The 19914-nt window shown below is 37.3% G+C and overlaps 1 protein-coding gene across 2 annotated transcripts in view; it reads left to right on the top strand.

Moving 5' to 3' along the window:
• LOC134803936 (neuronal PAS domain-containing protein 2-like) overlaps positions 1-19647 on the top strand; it is a 69195-nt gene extending 49548 nt beyond the window's left edge. For both annotated transcript variants that reach the window (XM_063776763.1, XM_063776762.1), the window contains exons 4-12: positions 365-552; positions 2574-2742; positions 4060-4291; positions 11216-11310; positions 11643-11798; positions 12218-12944; positions 13286-13365; positions 14071-14225; positions 16919-19647. In XM_063776763.1, coding sequence (XP_063632833.1) covers positions 365-552; positions 2574-2742; positions 4060-4291; positions 11216-11310; positions 11643-11798; positions 12218-12944; positions 13286-13365; positions 14071-14136 — 1713 coding nt within the window. In that variant the 3' untranslated portion in view covers positions 14137-14225; positions 16919-19647. The remainder of the gene's footprint in view (positions 1-364; positions 553-2573; positions 2743-4059; positions 4292-11215; positions 11311-11642; positions 11799-12217; positions 12945-13285; positions 13366-14070; positions 14226-16918) is intronic.
• The last annotated feature ends 267 nt before the right edge of the window (positions 19648-19914 follow it).

Raw genomic sequence — 19914 nt, 5'->3', positions numbered from 1 at the left:
AATGATGTCAGTCGATCGTGCATCTCGTTCATTTATATCAATACATGTACGGACAAGTACGATCGAAATGTATGCGCGACTGACATCATTTAGATGTCACAATATAAGTTAGAATTGACCTTTCGTTCTTTCGAAAACCTACTGTATAGTTCCACAACTTTCACCTGTTTTTCTAATATCACTTGCGGCTGATACGCGTAGTACCTAGTTAACTGTATTAATTAGAGAGGGATGGGTATTCTATTACGCAGGTTAAATACTGTCGCGGTGGCTGTTTCATTACGAGTAACATATGTTTACTCGCCGTATCTTACGGGTCACGCTAAAAATTTCTCAGGCTCATTGTGTGATTTTTTGCCGACAGTTGGAACTCCTCGGCCAGAACTTATTCACAATTACTCACAAGGACGACCACAAGACACTTCTCTACCAATTAAAGCCCAGGAGCCAAATCTTGGGGCCCAACGGGGAACTTCTGATCCCTGATCGGCCAGACGGGAAGTCACTGGTGGCTAAAGCACTGGCTGGCGAGAAAAGGCGATTCGTCCTAAGGTACGCACAAGTCGGGTTATTCCCACTAGTGACCACCAAGTTCTTACCAGTGGTAACTACTGGGAATTTTTTTCCCGCTTTTTACCACTGGTAACTACTGGGAAAAAAAATCCCACTAGTTACCACCAACTCGGCTTGGTGGTAACTACTGGGAATTTTTATTCCCAGTAGTTACCACTGGTAAAAGGTGGGAATTTTTATTCCCAGTAGTTACCACTGGTAAAAGGTGGGAATTTTTATTCCCAGTAGTTACCACTGGTAAAAGGTGGGAATTTTTATTCCCAGTAGTTACCACCAAAATATTGTTAGAATTCAATACTAATAAACACAGTATAAATAGTATAGTATAAATGTAGCGTGCTGTAATAAATAATTATGTGTCAGTTAGTGATACAGTAAACTGCTTTAAAAGTGATCAAAAATATTAAAACAGTGTTACCGGTATAAGTGTAAAAACTAAAATAGAAGAGTCTCATTCTAGTTAAGTAGAAATTAACTTATTATCCGGACTAAATTTATCTTATTAACTGTAAATTGAATTACATATTTATACAAACGAACAAATATATCGGTCAAAAACCAACATAACTGATTTTTTTTATTATTTACCGCTACTTCTATTTTAGTTTTTACACTTATACTGGTAAAACTGTTTTAATATTTATGATCACTTTTAAAGCAGTTTACTGAATCACTAACTGACACATAATTATTTAACTACTGGGAATTTTTATTCCCAGTAGTTACCACCAAGTCGAGTTGGTGGTAACTAGTGGGAATTTTTTTTCCCAGTAGTTACCAGTGGTAAAAGGTGGGAAAAAAATTCCCAGTAGTTACCACTGGTAAGAACTTGGTGGTAACTAGTGGGAATAACCCCACAAGTCGCACAACCGCCTCCAGGTATCTGATACCCGGCTAATGGAAGCCAACCATTGCGAACGACTTTAAATAAGAATGACGAGTTATTCTCGACTTTTAAATGTGAGTCAACGTTAATATATATTTAATAATATAATATTTGCCAGAATTATAATTATAAATATAAAAAATCACTAATGCTTAAATCTGTGAATTAAATAACTGACAGTGATAGAGTCTGTGCGAAAGAGTTTAGGTTTATTAACTAATGACTTCAATACCGGTTATATTGCTTAAAATAACCATACCATCAATTTATAAAGTAGATAGGTACCTTATTCTAACGACATACCTGACGATTATAACCAAATGCTTTAGCAAATTGTTTTGCAATGACACGTGGACCATTTCATGGCTCTACAGCGTAGTTTGTTTGTTAAACATGAAAATTGTTGTTCAGTAATAAATCAACTTTTACTATAAAAGTTTTCAGACAAACAAAACGCGTTTCACATACATAACTATACCGGTTACATTGTGACGTAGATTGCCCGGCTGTAAACTGAACTTTTGTAATTATAGTGTTTGATGTAATACATCGTTGGACTTAGACAACACAAATGATTGAACAATGACTGATAATCTTTGTTAATGTCTTACACTCTGAACGTGATACTCGTTTGCTCGATAGATTAAGTAGATAGTTCTCGCGATATCTAGCGATGTGACAGAAAGACAGAGGACGAACGGACAGAGTCGCACCTTAAGGGTTCCTTTAGTACCTTTTTGGTACGAAACCCTAGAAAGATGAGTTGATTAGTTAAAATAAGTATAATTTGTAATGTGAAAATTTGCGATTTCAAACTTTCATCTTCATTATATCCGAGGCTAGTTATCTGTTTATTATCAGGGTTCCGTAGCCAAAATACAATATATATGTATGTATATATGAGTATGTAGCATACTACATACAGTCGGGAAGTAACCAAAGGAACTCCTCGATGGAAAACACTAACACATCGACTTTAGCCTCATTAGAAAGGTCTCGAGAAGTACTTGATAGACATCATTAGAAAGAGTACAGTCAGCAAAAAAGTGTGTGTATAAAAGAATATTATACACGTAAGAACACTGTTAAATTATTCAAATTTCGCACGACACAGGTTTAAGAAGCACACGCAGCGTTCAGAGCCAACTCAGTACGTCGCCTGCTTGGTGGAGGGTTCGTTGCGCAAGTCGGACGGCGCCTGCCGCGGCAACAACCGCTGTTGCCAGATGGTCCGCCGCGCGCGCGCCAGGGGCGACAACCCGTGCTCCAGCGGCAATGACGTCGTGAGTGCCCCTTACTGAAGTTAGTGCCCTGTCCGTGTTCGAGTCTGACGTGGCAACCTCTGCTGCCTGATGGTCGCGCGCTAGGGGCGACAACCCGTGCTCCAGCGGCTATGACGTCGTGAGTGCCCCTTACTGAAGTTAGTGCCCTGTCCGTGTTCGAGTCTGACGTGGCAACCGCTGCTGCCTGATGGTGCCGAGACCGGATACTGCTCGTTGAAGCTTGTACCTACCAAGTTCGAGATAGACGTTCGAAAAAATACTGCAGATGGTACCTACATAGGCTCAACAGTCAGTACTATTTTAGCAATTTTGAGTTTAGACAATAAAATATCTGTTTTCAGTGTGAAATAATATGACATGTTATATACCCACTTGCAAATGCATGTCTCTTTTATAATTTAGGTCAAAGTGATGTAAAACGCCGAGGAAGTTAATTACACAAAACGTAAACTACTTCGAATGCACTCAAACTCGCAGGCGCGCAAGTCAAAGCGTTTTCATCCCGGTAAAGTTTACATCGAACTACCGAGCGATTCATCAGACTATTTACGTAAAATTTACTCTTAAAAATAAAGTTACATTGTGCTTAGTAGGTATATTTAATTTTACGCGCATGCATGTCTCTTTTATAATTTAGGTCAAAGTGATGTAAAACGCCGAGCAAGTTAATTACACAAAACGTAAACTACTTCGAATGCACTCAAACTAGCAGGCGCGCAAGTCAAAGCGTTTTCGTCCCGGTAAAGTTTACATCGAACTACCGAGCGATTCATCAGACTATTTACGTAAAATTTACTCTTAAAAATAAAGTTACATTGTGCTTAGTAGGTATATTTAATTTTACGCGCTCGGTGAAATGACTTTAAAGATTAACTAACCGTTGAGTCTATCATAGTTCGTAGTTCCGCCACGTCACGTATTTTAAAGCCCATCAATGCTATATCTACTCAGACAAACAAGCTAAGTTACACATCACCTATTTATATGAGAATATTGTGAACAAATATTTGTTTACCCACGCTTTCCCCATTTCTACTAAACCTGTATAAAATTTAAAATGAAATGTCTTTCGCGCTTTTATGATGTGCTTTTAAAACGAAAAAGATTCTTGAACATCAAAAACAGCTCCTTTGGGTTTCTAATTTTTTTTTAATTGACCCATTGTATTTTTGGAGAAGGGTAGGGAGGTGCGTGGGAGGAAGGGTGTACGTAGTGTACACGTCGGTTTAATAGCATTTGTCGTAACGAAATACATCCCTTTGTTTATTTTGTACAGTTCCCTGACATTCATATTACAAATGGAAAATCAACCGCCAGGTATTCATCGGCATCGTGCGTCCCACAGTGGAGACGTTCAAGAAGGAGCAACATTTGGAGCAGTTCCGTATGGAGTACCGCACTCGTCACTCCATCGACGGGCAGATCATACAGTGCGAGCAGCGCATCGGCCTGGTGACCGGGTACATGACGGACGAGGTGCAGGGCGTCAATGCTATGAACTTCATGCACCGTGATGACGTGCGCTGGGTCATCATAGCTCTGCGGGAAAGTGAGTGAAAGCCGTTTATGTTTTGTTGTTTCTTTATTACGCAACCATGACCATCCGATGACCTTCATATTAGACTAGTATTTTGGTTTAGGCCCGGTTCTACAGATTTCTATCACAGATTCCCAATATATATTAATATATGGGAGACCGAGCTTTGCTCGGAAAACATAATTATAAAAACTCAAAAATGCGCGTTTTCCCAGAGAAAACCTAGCTAGATCAATTTATTGCCCCCGAAAACATCCATATAGCAAATCTCATCGAAATCGTTACAGCCGTTTCTGAGATCCCTAAATATAGGAATCCCTATATATAAATAAACATATAAATAAATAAATAAACAAGAATTGGTCGTTTAACGGTATAATAAATATTATTTGCACCTTTCTCTGGGAAGATAAAAATATGATAAGATATAGTTGGTCAAACCAATTTGTCAGTCAGTAACAACCAGGAAAACTATACTCATCCTTATTCTTTTGGATACTGTAGAGATGAGAATCTGTGGAATTAAGAATCTGTAGGATTAGGAACCTGTGTAATTGGTTATCTGTTAAATTGGGAATCTGTAGAATTGGGAACCTGTATAATTGGTCATCTGTTAAATTGGGAAACTGTAGATTAGAGAATTTGTAGAATTGGGAACCTGTATAATTGGTTATCTGTTAAATTGGGAATCTGTAAATTTCAGAATCTGTGCAATTGGGAATCTGTAGACATGGGCCTAAACCAGTTCAACGGACTCCCTAAAAAAACTTACATTGATGAGTCTCAGACGTGTCATGTGCATATGTGCATATATAGTTATTTATGATACAAGTGCGAAAAAGAGGAAATTCGAAACGAGTGGCGATAAACGACCGAAGGGAGTGTTTTAAATCGACACGAGTTGCGAATTACCTATTTCGCACGTGTATCGTACAACGTTTTACAGTACATACTTATGGCCATAGCTGGGCATTAACTCGTTAATCCGTTTATCGTTAATTAACGAAGTTAAGTTTTCGAGTAACGGATTAACTTTTAAGTTAACTTTAAAAACCTGTAACGGACTTGTTAACTTCCGTTAACTTTTCTTAAGTCCGTTAATCGTTAATACCTAAGTACCTACTCACACCAAGGCCGCGCGCTCCCTCAAATATAACACTAGTATACCTTCGAGTGCTGCTGCGGAACGCCTGTTTTCGGCGGGAAAAGATATTATTTCTCCAAAACGGGCGTCGCTATCAGACGACAATTTTAATATGCTCATGTTCATGAAGGGGAACATGCACCTTATGGCAGATGCTAGGGAATGATATTTTTATTGGCTTTGATATTATTAATTAGTAATGATTACCATGTTAATTAGTAGATTAGTCTTAATAAAAATCAAAATTTATGATTATTTCTCCTAGTTTTATTTCTTATTGCGTATATTTACGATTTCGAGTTAACGATTAACGATTAACTTTAACTTCCGTTAAAACTTTTGAAAAGTAACGTTTTAACGTTTAACGAAGTTAACTTTTTATTTAACGGATTAACGATTAACGAAGTTAACTTTTTGATTAACGGTGCCCAGCTCTGCTTATGGCCCTTTAAACTTTTGACATACGCACGAAAAGTGCTGTTTCCCGTGCTAGTGCGGGAAAGTAGGGCCATATGTACTGTAAACACTATTGCCGTACCATGGCTGGTCGGCCCAGTGGTTCAGATATAGTCAGGTTTTAAAAAGAAAAGAACTAGATCTTCTTTGTAAGAGAAAACGGACGGATGACGGAACGAATTCCATTACTAAGCAGTCTGCATTAACCCTTTGAACGCCTCGCCACACCTATCGTGTGCAGCACGTGGTCGTGGAACTTTTCGGAATGCACACAGGTTGATGTTTGGGCTGTAGCCTGCGCGCGTCGGCTTAAGGATGACTCAAATTAGACCGGGCCGTGTCCGGGCCGGAGCTCCCGGAGTTTAATTTTCTATGACATGACAGGCGACGTGATGCTCTCCATAGAAAACGATGCGCCGGAAGCTCCGGGCCGAACACGGCCCGGTCTAACGTGAGTCATCCTTTACTTCTTTGGCGGTCAAAGGGGTAAAAATTATGAAGCAATTTTCTTAAGGATGCAATTACTCTCTACTCCTGGACGTAAGAAGCGACACTAAGTATAAGAGCGACGTATTGTAGTCGGTGTTACTGACATGTTTCGATTTCATCGGGAATTAAGAATGAACACAGAACTGGTGGCATCCATGATAAAACCCTAAACTCTCTGAAATGGACTCCCGACGAATCATATCGCACTAACGTAACTTCTATTGTATGGCGGCGGATGGGATCGTGCTGGTTCATGTATAACCTTACCTTATTTAGTAGTTACCTGGAGGATAGTCTTATTTTAACAAATATGTTAACTAAACTTGTATTGATTTGACCTCAACAGATGCTACATTGACCTGGTGTTCTATAGGTTAAGTTACTTATCGATTATTATGATGGATTGAAATTAATTATTATAAGTACATACTATGTATAACATGTACACTTTCTAATCTCTTGAGTTCAATCTAAGTAGGTACTCTGGTACAGTCACTTATTATTTATGTTACACAAAGAAGGCCGCAAAAATATCTGACGCGATCTTATTTGTAGAGCCATAAGAGCGTGTCATATATTTTTGCGGCCTTTGAAGAGTAACATATTATTGCAGGTGAGTGTACACTGTGTAAACAGGGGCTATTAAATATACCCAGTTAAGTGTATTAAAAACGTTTTTAATTGCAGTCATACAAATGTACTTATTGTAAGTAATTTTATTCTAATTAAAAATTTAGCTTATGTCGTATGTAGTATTTTGTAAATTTACCTAATACAATAACCTCATATACGAACTAAATTAAGTAATCAGTTGAACCTCTCAAACTATTAGTCTATAGACTTCAACTACAACGCCATCTAATTTTGTATATCTACGGATACTATATGTATGTTATTGATGATTTTCAAGTGACACTACGCTCAATCAATTCGTGCGTAACCTATTTGTTGTACCTATTCTCTTTAATTCGTGCCAGCCACGGACCAAAGAAAGCGCGCGCGCGCCCTGCTAGCTCTTCTGAATCCACCACCTAGGTACCTATACTACAGTTTAACCGACTTCAAAAACACGAGCAGGGTATCAATTAGACCTTTTTTTATAAAGGCTTTTCCTGGGAACGATGTTTTGACAAAACTTATATGTTTATTGTTTCTACTAACACAAGGAGCGCCATTAGATGACACCTATATAAGTATGTAAAAAAAAGCTGTTATATAGAACAGTTATCATCAACACAACAACTAACAAGTATCTATTCATAGATACCACTTGTTTACTGTCTGTGCATCTGGCATGTTATCGCTTCATGGTAATTACTATTGATAAACATTTTCTACATTTCCATTGCTTTGCATAACGACAAATTATAAGTAGGTACATAGGTACATACCTACAATTCACTTTATCATTTCTATGTCTAACCCCTGACATGTTATAAGTACCTACTGGAACATTAGTTATTACACTCGTCGTCGTTACGTAAACATTTATTAAACCTACGAGTGCCAAAACTTTATCATCGTATTACTTTTACTCGTAACGTAACGGGCGTTATTTCACGCGGACGTATTTTAAAACTGGGCGCAGGAATTAAACCCGGACTAAAGTTTGACCGTAACTGATTTATTTGCTATTAAATCATCATCATCATCATCATCATCATATCAGCCAGAGGACGTCCACTGCTGGACATAGGCCTCCCCCAAAGAGTGCCACAATGACCGGTCTTGCGCCACCCGCATCCAGCGGACTCCCGCGACCTTTACCAGGTCGTCAGTCCACCTTGTGGGGGGTCTACCCACGTTGCGCCTTCCGGTACGTGGTCGCCACTCGAGAACCTTTCCGCCCCATCGGCCATCGGTTCTACGGGCAATGTGCCCCGCCCACTGCCACTTAAGTTTAGCGATTCGGAGGGCTATATCGGTTACTTTGGTTCTGCTGCGGATGGCCTCATTTCTGATGCGATCACGCAGAGAGACTCCAAGCATAGCCCTCTCCATTGCCCTTTGGGTGACTTTTAGCTTTCTTATGAGGCACACAGTAAGCGGCCACGTTTCAGTTCCATATGTCATCACTGGCAACACACACTGGTCGAAAACTTTCGTCTTGAGACACTGCGGAATATTGGACAAAAAGATGTGCCGTAGCTTCCCAAACGCTGCCCAACCGAGTCGGATTCGTCGATTAACCTCTTTCTCGAAGTTGGACCTACCTAACTGGACAGTCTGTCCTAGGTATATATAATCGTCTACAACTTCAAGTGTAAAGTCTCCGATTGTAACAGGAGTTGGTTCTACACGGGCATTTGACATGATCTTCGTCTTGTCCATGTTCATCCTCAGACCAACTCGCTCGGAAGCTTTACTGAGGTCATCGAGCATCATACTCAAATCCTCCGTAGTCTCAGCCAAGATTACTATATCGTCCGCAAACCGAAGGTGAGTGATGTACTCGCCGTTTATGTTGATGCCAAGCCTTCTCCAGTCCAAAGTCTTGAAAACATCCTCCAATGCAGCGGTAAACAGTTTAGGAGAAATAACATCCCCTTGCCTGACTCCCCGCTGCAACGGAATAGGTTTCGAGTTCCGGTCCTGGAATCGGACTGACATAGTGGCGTTCTCGTACAAACACTTCAGCACTTAAATAATAATACTTAATTAGGTAAAGCTAAATGAAAATGGATACATAAATTTCTTAAAATACTTACTCTTCGAAATAAATCCCAAGATTTTTTTTTTATAAAAATCCGAATAACTTCTAATATCTTCTAGAACACAAATATACACACAACCTACTTTTGGAATTTTGAAGTCAGTGAAAAATTAACAACATGGCGACAATCCGTCACGTCATATTGTGAAAAGGAAATAAAGAATTACCGACGGACTATCTGGAGTAGGTATCAATGTTTAGGACCGTGTTTAGGGATTTGTAAATCCTCTTTATCATTTTTCATTTTGAATGAGCATTGAGTATCAATAGATAGGTAATGAATAAAAGATAGTCAGCACCCGTACTCAGTTTAAAAAATACTCTGTAGGGTTTTCTTTATTTTTTTCATTTGTTATGTTTTTTATTGTATATGCTTTGTATAATAATTTCTTTATTGTGTATATGTCGCAGTCGGATCGTATAATCCGCCGTATTACATTACGGCTAGCCGTTTTCAAAAACAGGGGCGTTTTGAAATGCGGCGGTTTAACGATTAGCCGGATTGAATGCGGCTGAATGAAAATCCGCCGGAATGTATTCGGCGCCATACGTTCTTCAACACGGCTAGCCGTAATGTAATACAGCGAGTCATTAGCCGCCGCTTTGACAGTTTTTAGTTCCCATTTTTAACACCCGTGGCGCTGCCTGACAAACGCTGGGGTGTCCATCAAAAATGGAGTTCGTCGGACTGTTTCTTTTCAAAAAACATTTCTTTCGCAACTTAACTAGACGGAGCCCCGCTTCGCGGGGCTCCTATTTCTGAGCGGTTTGCCCTTCGGGCATCTGAAGCTACCTAACGAACCTAACCTACCTACCTATTGATTTAGTGAGACGTCCGTGAAAACATTACACTTTGGGGAAAAAAGCGTAGGTAGGTAAGTAGGTTAGGTTCGTTAGGTAGCTTCAGATGCCCGAAGGGCAAACCGCCCAGAAATAGGAGCCCCGCTTGCGGGGCTCCGTCTATTTAAGTTGTGAAGGAAATGTTTTGGAAAAGAAACACATGTAGTGCGGTGGGACCATGGTAAAAATAAATTAAATTGCAAACATTGTCAAACTCCGGTTACGTGGGCGACCGAAAGAACTGGTCACTCTACAATCTAAAATAGTAGTACGATGCGGCTAAACGTTGGCCGCCTTATTGAAGAACGTATCACAATGACAATCCGGCTAATCGTCGAACCGCCGCATTTCAAAACGCCCCTGTTTTTGATAACGGCTAGCCGTAATGTAATACGGCGGATTATACGATCTGACTACGACATATACAATGCTTAAGTATTCTATACTTGTAACGCTGCATTATGCACTTGCATATGCCACATGCCAGTAACAGATTTAAAAATAATTCAAAATATATTTATTTCAAGAAATTAGCATTCCGAGAGAAGCAAGTACAGTGATCCCCACACTAAGCTCAGCCTGTAACGTGGGAATCTTAGAGTTTACCTAATGCCGATATGTTGCGGTATAATACACGTTAATAATATTTTCCAATAATGTCTTAAAAAATCCTTTTGTAGTATCACGCGTGGCCGCCTACGCGGATATCATGTTATACACTGGTATAGTCGTGAACCTGAGTATAATCCTTACGATGTGGGTTTCTTAACAACTTTTTCTTTTTCAATGCTATAAGTCTCACAACCGATTTTTTGGAATGAACGTTTCGGTTCTGTAAAATAAAAAAAATGTAGAATAAGAATTGAAATTTTAAGCGAACCGAACCCAAAAATTTGGAGTTTCTCGATTTCTTACGAAGACGGCTGGATAAATTTTGAGAATCGTTTTTGGCGTTTTTCCAGATTGGATGAAAGGTGAAAATCAAAGGGAACTTCAAATATTAAAGGCACCTCTTTGGTGATTTTTAGTAAACGCACGGTTTTGCGTTTTTTTTTTATTTGCGTTCAATATAATCACTTTAGTGCATAGATTTAGTACTTTTTTATCTATAGATGTGCAATACGCTAGCGCCCGTGAGAGACAGAACATACGCAATCCGATGAAATTAAAAACACAAACAAAAATGTGATAAAAAAACATATTTGTTCTTTTATGTTTTGTTTAAATTTAACTTTATTTTTCATAGTGATCCTTATATTATATTTTATATGTATGTAAAATCTTTCTATTTCAGTGTACGACCAGCACCGCCTCTACGGCGAGTCGTGTTACCGCCTCATGATGAAGAACGGCCAGTTCATCTACATGAGGACCAGGGGCGCTCTCGAGGTAAAAATATAATATACTTGTTAAGCGGGGGTGTAAAGACAGGAAATTAGAAAGGAACAAAAGATATAGCGTACCGAGCGAAGGTGAAAGAAGTTATACGTCTGTTTAATGCTTTACTAGTCAGTCCAATCCCTCGGCTATGACCATAACTATTTTATGCTAAAATTATATTACTACTAATTACATTACACCTCCAGTGGCCAGGGCTGGGACCAAACCAGCGTCTTCTGTATTAGCGGCAGACGTCATGACCACAAGAAAAAACATATTCTTTCAAATAAAATAATTTGATTTGTTGCCATGTTTAAACAGATTTTTTTAATAATTTCTAGGTGGAGAGCGGCACCAAGGCGGTGACCAGCTTTGTATGCACGAACACCATGATGAGCCCGGATGAGGGTCAGCACCTCATCAAGATGATGAAGAAGAAGTTCACCATGCTCGTCAATAACAACCAGGAGCCGCCACAGGAGCCTGAGGTCACTGACGTAAGTTCTAACATTAATAGGATTATAGGAATAGAATTTCAAGTTTATTTTACTTTTACATTATACTCGTAAGTATTATATAACCCTAATATTTAAGTCTTTATTCAATTAAATGAGATACAATACACTATTATTAATAAATGCAGAACAATTATATAATACAGAATAAATCCCAACTAAATTTATAACTAAATAAACCCTAATTGCATCAGTAATTAATTATTTACTTACTCAGGGGCTTCACCAAGGGGCAGCTGCCACCCCTATTCCCCCCTAAACTAAACAAACCCCCTAACTAAATGTATGCCCCTCCCCCTCCCCTTGGCCACTGTCCATAATTAATGAACTGCATATGAATGTTATGTTCAATTACTCTTAAAAAGTTAGCAGAAGTTGACAACAATACTCTACCATTGCAGACAAACGACGATTCAATACCGGTTGAAGATCCGAAACAGCTCGAGAAGGTCATCCTCCACCTGGTGACCAACTTACCTTCGCCCCAGCCCGACGAGAAGGACCACAGCTTGTCGCCCGAGAGAGATGGCCCCCACGTTCACTTGGCCATAATACCACCCCGCAAAGAGCGCATCGTGATGGGTATAGAGAAAATATACACCGTCATTAAAAATTTCAACAATCCCAACATTGACGAACATGTTGACGTTAAGCGTATAAGAGCTTCTAGCGTAGAGGCAACTACGCCTTCCCATGATACTCCCTGTTTCGAGGATGCATCACCGGAAAAAGCCCCCGCGACACTTCCTACAATCTCGACTATCACCAATAAACATTACCGCACTCAAACAAACTTGAACGACTTTGGAGAAATATTTCAGAACCTTAAACCAGCTCTGGCAAATATAGAAGAAAGCCGTGAAGTAAAAACACCAACGTCCTTCGCTGAATATATAGTTAAACAACCTAACAAACATACCAAGTTTAATTTCACAAAAACGCAAAAAGTTTTCGAAATTGTAAACCTGGAAGAGCCCGGTTCTAGTTTTAGCGTCATTGGAACGAAACGCTCTATGGAATTTTCTGCTGAAGACGATTTTTCGAAAAAGAAGTCTGCTCAGAACGAACCCGAGGAAGCAGTAAATGGACGCAGCTCTCCAACGTTAGAGAGTTTCTTCAATGATGCCAGTAAGTATAAATCCAGCTCCGAACGCTATTTTTACGTTCGAATCCTGAGTGCCATAAGTTTCGAATTCAAATACATACACGGATTTCAGATTAGTCTACACTTAAAATTATATTATATATTATTAAAAAAAAACTCCAGTTTATTGGCTAGCAAAAAAATCTGTTCTACGCATGACTTCAATTGTTTACGACTATGCATTTTAGCGGATAAGTGGACAATTGCACAAAATGTCTATTAATAAATAATTACAATTTCATTATTTAATTTAAAACAAAAGATTTGGTCATTGTATTTGTAACTGTTCTGACATAATAACAATGCTAAACTATTTCTGTTTTAGTTCTAAATACACAAATTTCCCAGCTTGATGATGCCCTGATATCTTTGGAAGATACAATCGATCCATTCCCTGATCTTTTGGTGAGTTTCTGTTAAGTTAGTAAATAAATAATATATATTCTTTAACAGAAAAATTTACCTTCGATTAAAAATACACAGTCATTTACGATACAAGTGCGGATAAGAGAAAATACGGTAACGTGTGGTGAAAAATTAAAACACGACCGGATGGAGTGTTTTAAATCGACACGAGTTGCGTTGCGAATTACCTATTCGCACGTGAATCGTACAACGTGTTACAGTACATATGGCCCTTTAAACTTTTGACATATGCAAGGAAAGTGCTTATTTCCGTCCTAGTGCAGGAAAGTAGCACCATATTATACCTACTGTAAAAAATATTACGCCCTACAACTCATACTAAAACAGCGTGAAATGACACCCCTTATTTTGTTGACCGATAAATATTATACAATTTTGTTATTAATTTTCTTATCTATCATTTATATTTTAGATGTTTAGTAGACAATTAAACGTTCTTGTAGGTAATAATAGGTAATATAATTTCTAGTTCGATTTTAAAACTAAAGAAAGTTTTTTTAGTAGATGACTATGTATAATCAAATGGCGTTCTAAAAGTGTTAATCATTTATGTCGAAAGATGGCAGTAAATATACTGACTAGGTCAAAAAATTCACTTTGACAATATCCCTCTATTTCAAATTCTCTTTGGTATCTATGACATTTATATTTAGGTAAATTAAAATGAAATGTTGTGACTTGCAGATATCTCAGGATGTACAAGATATATTGGGTGGCCTAGACCCGGACGAGCAGCCTGAGCCAAATTAAAAATAAACCGTTCAGCCAAGCTGCGATACCAACCGGATCTCCTGTAAATATGACGCCAGTTACAAGTGAAATCATATTTTACGTGAAAGGTATGCAAAATTGATACATCTTGACTTTAGAGCAAGCCATTAAGATAATATCTAGATTATGTAATTTGCTGCCGCGCACTTGATATCCATTATACTAGGTATTGTACATGTAAAAAATGGTATGGTAAATCTGTAGTCTATTTAAATGTTTCGTCAGGTCTTGATAAGTGTACTTATATACAGTGTGGAAAGATAAGTCGGGCCCTGGAGGGAAACTACCTTAAATCCTTAAGCTGGCTCATTTTACTTAAAGGAGACATTCCTTTATTTTTAAAAAGAAACAAAACTGCATTTGAATGCAGTTTCTAAAACTCGCTTGCCTCGCCCGGGACTCGAACCGACTAAAAATACCAAAAAATAAAAACTCGCAATTTTATTCTACTAGTCGATACAGTTAATGTTAATGATAACATTTCTCCAAGAAACATTAGGTCTTACACTCGTCTGTCGTACAAAATATCCATAAAATATAATATTTAGTACTCAAGATTTTTTTAGACAAGCCAAATTGAAGAAAAAAAGAAAAATTCTTTTGAATGCAGTTTTGTTTCTTTTTAAAAATAAAGGAATGTCTCCTTTAACACATTCAACACCAAGAACCCGACTGTCGGGTACACTGTTCGTAGCGACTACGCGCTACATACGACGAAACCGTGGCTACGCGCTACGAGCGTAACCCGTAGCACTTAGTGGTATTGAATGTGTTAAGTAAAATGAGCCAGCTTAAGGATTTAAGGTAGTTTCCCTCCAGGGCCCGACTTATCTTTCCACCCTGTATACCTACTTCATGATAATCATAATTGTGACCTAAAATGGTTTTGTAACTGAAACAACTAGCACGCAATAACATTTTTTCTCAGACATACTCTGTATCTTACATAGTATCTAGCCACTTATCAAGACCTGACATAATCATATATAATTAGGTCTCTGAAACGCCATTCGCCTAATGTTTTAGTAATTCATACCTACCTACGATTACATAGCTTCTGAGTTCTGTAACATACTTTGGTTAGTTTGGTATATAAATGTATATTCATAACTATGTTTATCAAAGATTTTACAAACTTAAGCTTATATGCTATTTCTGTATTGAATGTACAGTTTGCTGCAGGAAAAAGTAGTATATAACAGTTTCTATGAAAAGGTAAACATTTCTCTGTAGCTGGCCGTACTTACATTCCATGAGTGAATAATATTTTAAAGTGAGTACGTATGCTGTAGAAGGAGCATTCCATGGAAATGTCCCATATAAATAAGATTTTCCTAGAGACCCCATGATTCATAGCAGTTCATACCCCATGTGAACGAATTGCTATCTATGACAAATCACAAAACTATGTAAAAACCGGCCAAGTGCGAGTCGGACTCGCAAACGAAGGGTTCCGTACCATTATCTATAAACACGATCACCCATCCAAGTACTGACACCGCCCGACGTTGCTTAACTTCGGTCAAAAATCACGTTTGTTGTATGGGAGCCCCACTTAAATCTTTATATTATTCTGTTTTTAGTATTTGTTGTTATAGCGGCAACAGAAATACATCATCTGTGAAAATTTCAACTGTCTAGGTATCACGGTTCGTGAGATACAGCCTGGTGACAGACAGACGGACGGACGGACGGACGGACAGCGGAGTCTTAGTAATAGGGTCCCGTTTTACCCTTTGGGTACGGAACCCTAAAAAGATGTCGGAAAAACAATAATTGATTTTAGCGGAGAAACATGCATTTGATGGTCCTGTGGAATCCTCCAGAAACGATTGGATTAAATGGAACTAAGAATTACTCTAAATAAACATGTATATATGTACCTACACACATATGTTTATTTAGGAATGGCCTAAAAATCACGAATAAACACAACTAAGCATTGCGACTTGCGAAATTCCGTATTTAATGGACTCATATAGTCGCTTAACTTCAAACTCAGGTAAATCCATCTGTCAGATTATGCGATTTAATATAGATATTAAGACAAGGTAAAAGGGTAGATATTTGGATTTACCCTAGTTTGAAGTTAAGGGACACATATAATGTATATATTCTTTACATAATTATAAGTGGGCTTTTTTGTGCGTTGTATAAATTATGTGCTTTTATGCGAATTTTTTCTGCAAAAACTATCAAATATTCTAAGCGAAGTAGTGTATTTGTTTTACGTAGTATTAAGTCGGAGATCTCTAGAATTTTAACCATGATATTCTTTGTTGTGTTTATTGAGTAGGTAAGATCAATATTATGTTTATTGCCTGAGGTTATATATATACGATTTACATTATTCGAATACTTAGTAAGTGTAAATAATTTCTAGAATAGGATTTTATGAGCCCCAGTTTATCGGGTAGAAATAAATATTTTACTTACGTAGACGTCTATATTCTTGATAAGGTAAATTATTTTTATAAAGGCACTCGTAAAAGTATAGTGTATTGTTTATTTTTATGTATATTATGCATGGCTATACAAGTTGTTCCATTGTCTGTTTACATCATAAATTCGAGAGAAGTTTATTATGGCAAAGATAAATTGAATTTTATGCAATAAGAGCGAGTGTTACCGAGAGAGTTTGGGACAGAAAACAAGTGTATATTATATCTGTAAATAACTGCTTCTGCATTAAATATATCTATAAACTTTATGCCGTAGTAATATTTTAAATGGAGAGTTAAATATATTCACCTCCTTTCAGAAACCAATTTATGAGTGGAGCTTGGATATTGAATACCTATACGGCACCCACATACCAAACTCTCTGGAAGACCGTAACCTGACGAGGCGGTGTATGTAATACAAAGAAACAATAACTGAAATTGTATAATATGAAGTACGTAGTTGAGTGTAAGTAGTTAGGTGTAGATTATGTATGGAACTCATATTTTCTACTGAAGTTATATATAGATAAGTAAGTATGAATTTTAATGTTAAAGAGTATATTTTTAATCTAAATGATGGGTAGTTTTTGATATAAAGAGTAAAGTGAATGTGTAGTAGTAATGTAGGTCCCCAGAATCCGTTAGTAGCATAACTTCGTGAACGGGTATACTTTGCCATAAGGTTAGCATTAAGTATTTCGACAACCCATGAGTGAACTTTGCACATACATACTTATATGTATAGGATATGGACGACTGTATCATGACACACATATTAAATACTTACACTGTGGTAAAGTACGTACTTGTTATTATAATTGTAATCGTAACTTAATGTCCAATTTACGCGTAGTATGGATACTAATTTCATTTTCTTGGCATGTACACAGGAAGTAGATTATTTTATAGGTGTCTAATGGATTTTGATTAATGAGTTCATAGTTATGAAAGAAAAACTTGTTTACTTTAATTTCATTAGTTTTGTAAGTATTGCGTATGTAGGTTACGATAACATTTTTTTATAGTTTTTTGATGATGAGAAAATGAAAATTTCCTTGCATTGTGGTGTAAATAAAAATCTCGATACCAATGCTACTTACCTAGTAAATACTACTCGTACGTTGTAGGGACGTTACGCAAAATTTCCCTTATGACTCGCACATGGCGCATTGTAACCCGCGCAAGTTGAGGCCCAGGCTACATACGCAAACAGCATGCTTCATTTACTTGCCTATGCGTTGTGTATATCATGCATATAACTAGCGCAAGTTACTAGCACAAATGGTACGCGCATGCTGTTCATATTCACCCGCGTTTTTACTCATTTCAGCCACGCTGGTGACGTGGATTATTTGTGGGTGTAGGCTCAAAAGTTCGTAGACCCACACAAAACTTTACATATCTTTGTTCATAACTCATAACATAACCTACTTATAACCTGCGCGGGTTGCGTGCGCTATTTATGAGTAAAAGTAGGTTGTTAACCAAGGGACGTAGGACACCCACGAGGATTCCTAGTCTATGCCCACTGCTGACGGGTTATTTTGGCGCTCAAACGAAGTCACAATGGTTGCCTTTCAGTCAGGGTGGAAAAGGGATAGGAGCTTGAAAGTTGCGCCAAAAAAAAAAGAAAACTTCCACTCAGTAGTGTGTTCAAATAACACAAAGAAATTATTTTCTAAGTAAAACACGTGCGAGTCTTATTCAACTTAGAAAAAGTATTACTCTTTATTTACTCAAGCATGTAGGTAATCGAATCTGCGAGCGGTTAAAGGTGAAGTGTAGCTGAACGTAAGTAGGTTACTATTTAGTAACACTTAGTATCGACATATGATCTCAAACCTTCCAGTGTACGACAAATTATCATTTATTCTATTAGATGGGGAACATTATACATTTATTAATTGGGAAACATTATTAAAAGCTTTATTTTGAAGTACACAGACTCGTGAAATATTAGATCCTATACGTACATAAATTTTACCTTCATGTTTATAGGTACTAATATCCAGAATTAGAAAAGAGTAAATTGTATACTTCGTTTTTGTAGCATTAAACAGAAAAAAGTAAACAATTTTAGGTAGAAAAAAGTAAATTAGAAGTAAAGCAACAAATAAAAAAATCTATGATTTGTAAGTATAGCAACCACGTAAATAAAAATAGTTACTCTTCAAGTTATGAAATGACAACGTGTGGCCATGTCATCATTAATGTCTAATTTAAATTATCTATTTCAAATTCTCCCCATCTACTTTAAAATACACAACTCTAGGTAAGTATAGAGAATAGGGTATTTACTCGTTTAAGGGGGGTGATTTCGTTTAGAATATGTTTTTTTCTGAATTTGTCTATGTAATGATATCGTAGGAACACAGTCACCACCAATTAATTCGAATTATCTAACAGCTTTACAAAAAGCAGTAATACCATTAATGTGGAGCAGATACTTTTGAACTCGAACTGAAGAGATATATTTCTAATTATAAGTAAAAGTATTTTATTGTGGCAGAATAGTTTTGGCACGTTGTGTTATCCGCTACTATTGAAGTTGACAGTGCAGTCAAAATGAAACACCGTGATCATGATCAAACACGCACTGGTTATAATCTATCAATCGTATATTGTAAACGTTTGCCATTAATATTCGTATGAGTGAATTTATTTGCGAATATATTTACCAGTTGCCAAACGATGTTAAATATATAGCATTGTACCACTTGTCGCAAATAAGTTTAGTATGCATTACAGGTTTTTGATTAGTTTTGCAATTTATTTTGATTCAGTAGAAGTGAACTTTTAGGTACCATCACGCTCCGCGATTGTTGCCCCATTTAGGGTCCTAGCTAAATTGGTTGTTCACTACGCTATAGAATTTCCAATTTAGCAAGAATCCCGAATGGCATAACAATCCCGTGTGGCGACTGTACAATTGTACATACCATACACGTTATCTGAAAAGCAAAGTTGTTCGTAGGTATAATTATAGATAGGTGTTAATTATTGACAAATAAAAAATATGGGCTTAACATGGCTGAATAAATATTTTTGTGCGCAGTTTTTCGCCATCCTTTTTGACATTCTTATAACTACAATAGATTAAGGATTCAATATTGTTTTATAACTTTTAAATGTATTTTTTAAAACTAGTTGTTTAATATTTATTGACGTGTTATTTTTCCACTTCTATACATGCACCCAGTCCAGGAGTAAATTGTTTGACAAAAGTGCCATCTAGTTTTAAAAATTTGTCTGAATAAATAGATTTACCTCTTTTATACAGTAAAAGTACGTTACATGCAGTACGAATACAAGG

Source organism: Cydia splendana, chromosome Z, assembly GCF_910591565.1.
Source record: "Cydia splendana chromosome Z, ilCydSple1.2, whole genome shotgun sequence".
Lineage (NCBI taxonomy): Eukaryota > Metazoa > Arthropoda > Insecta > Lepidoptera > Tortricidae > Cydia > Cydia splendana.
Note: the sequence above shows the minus strand (reverse complement) of the source record. Positions and strands in the feature narration are given on the sequence as shown.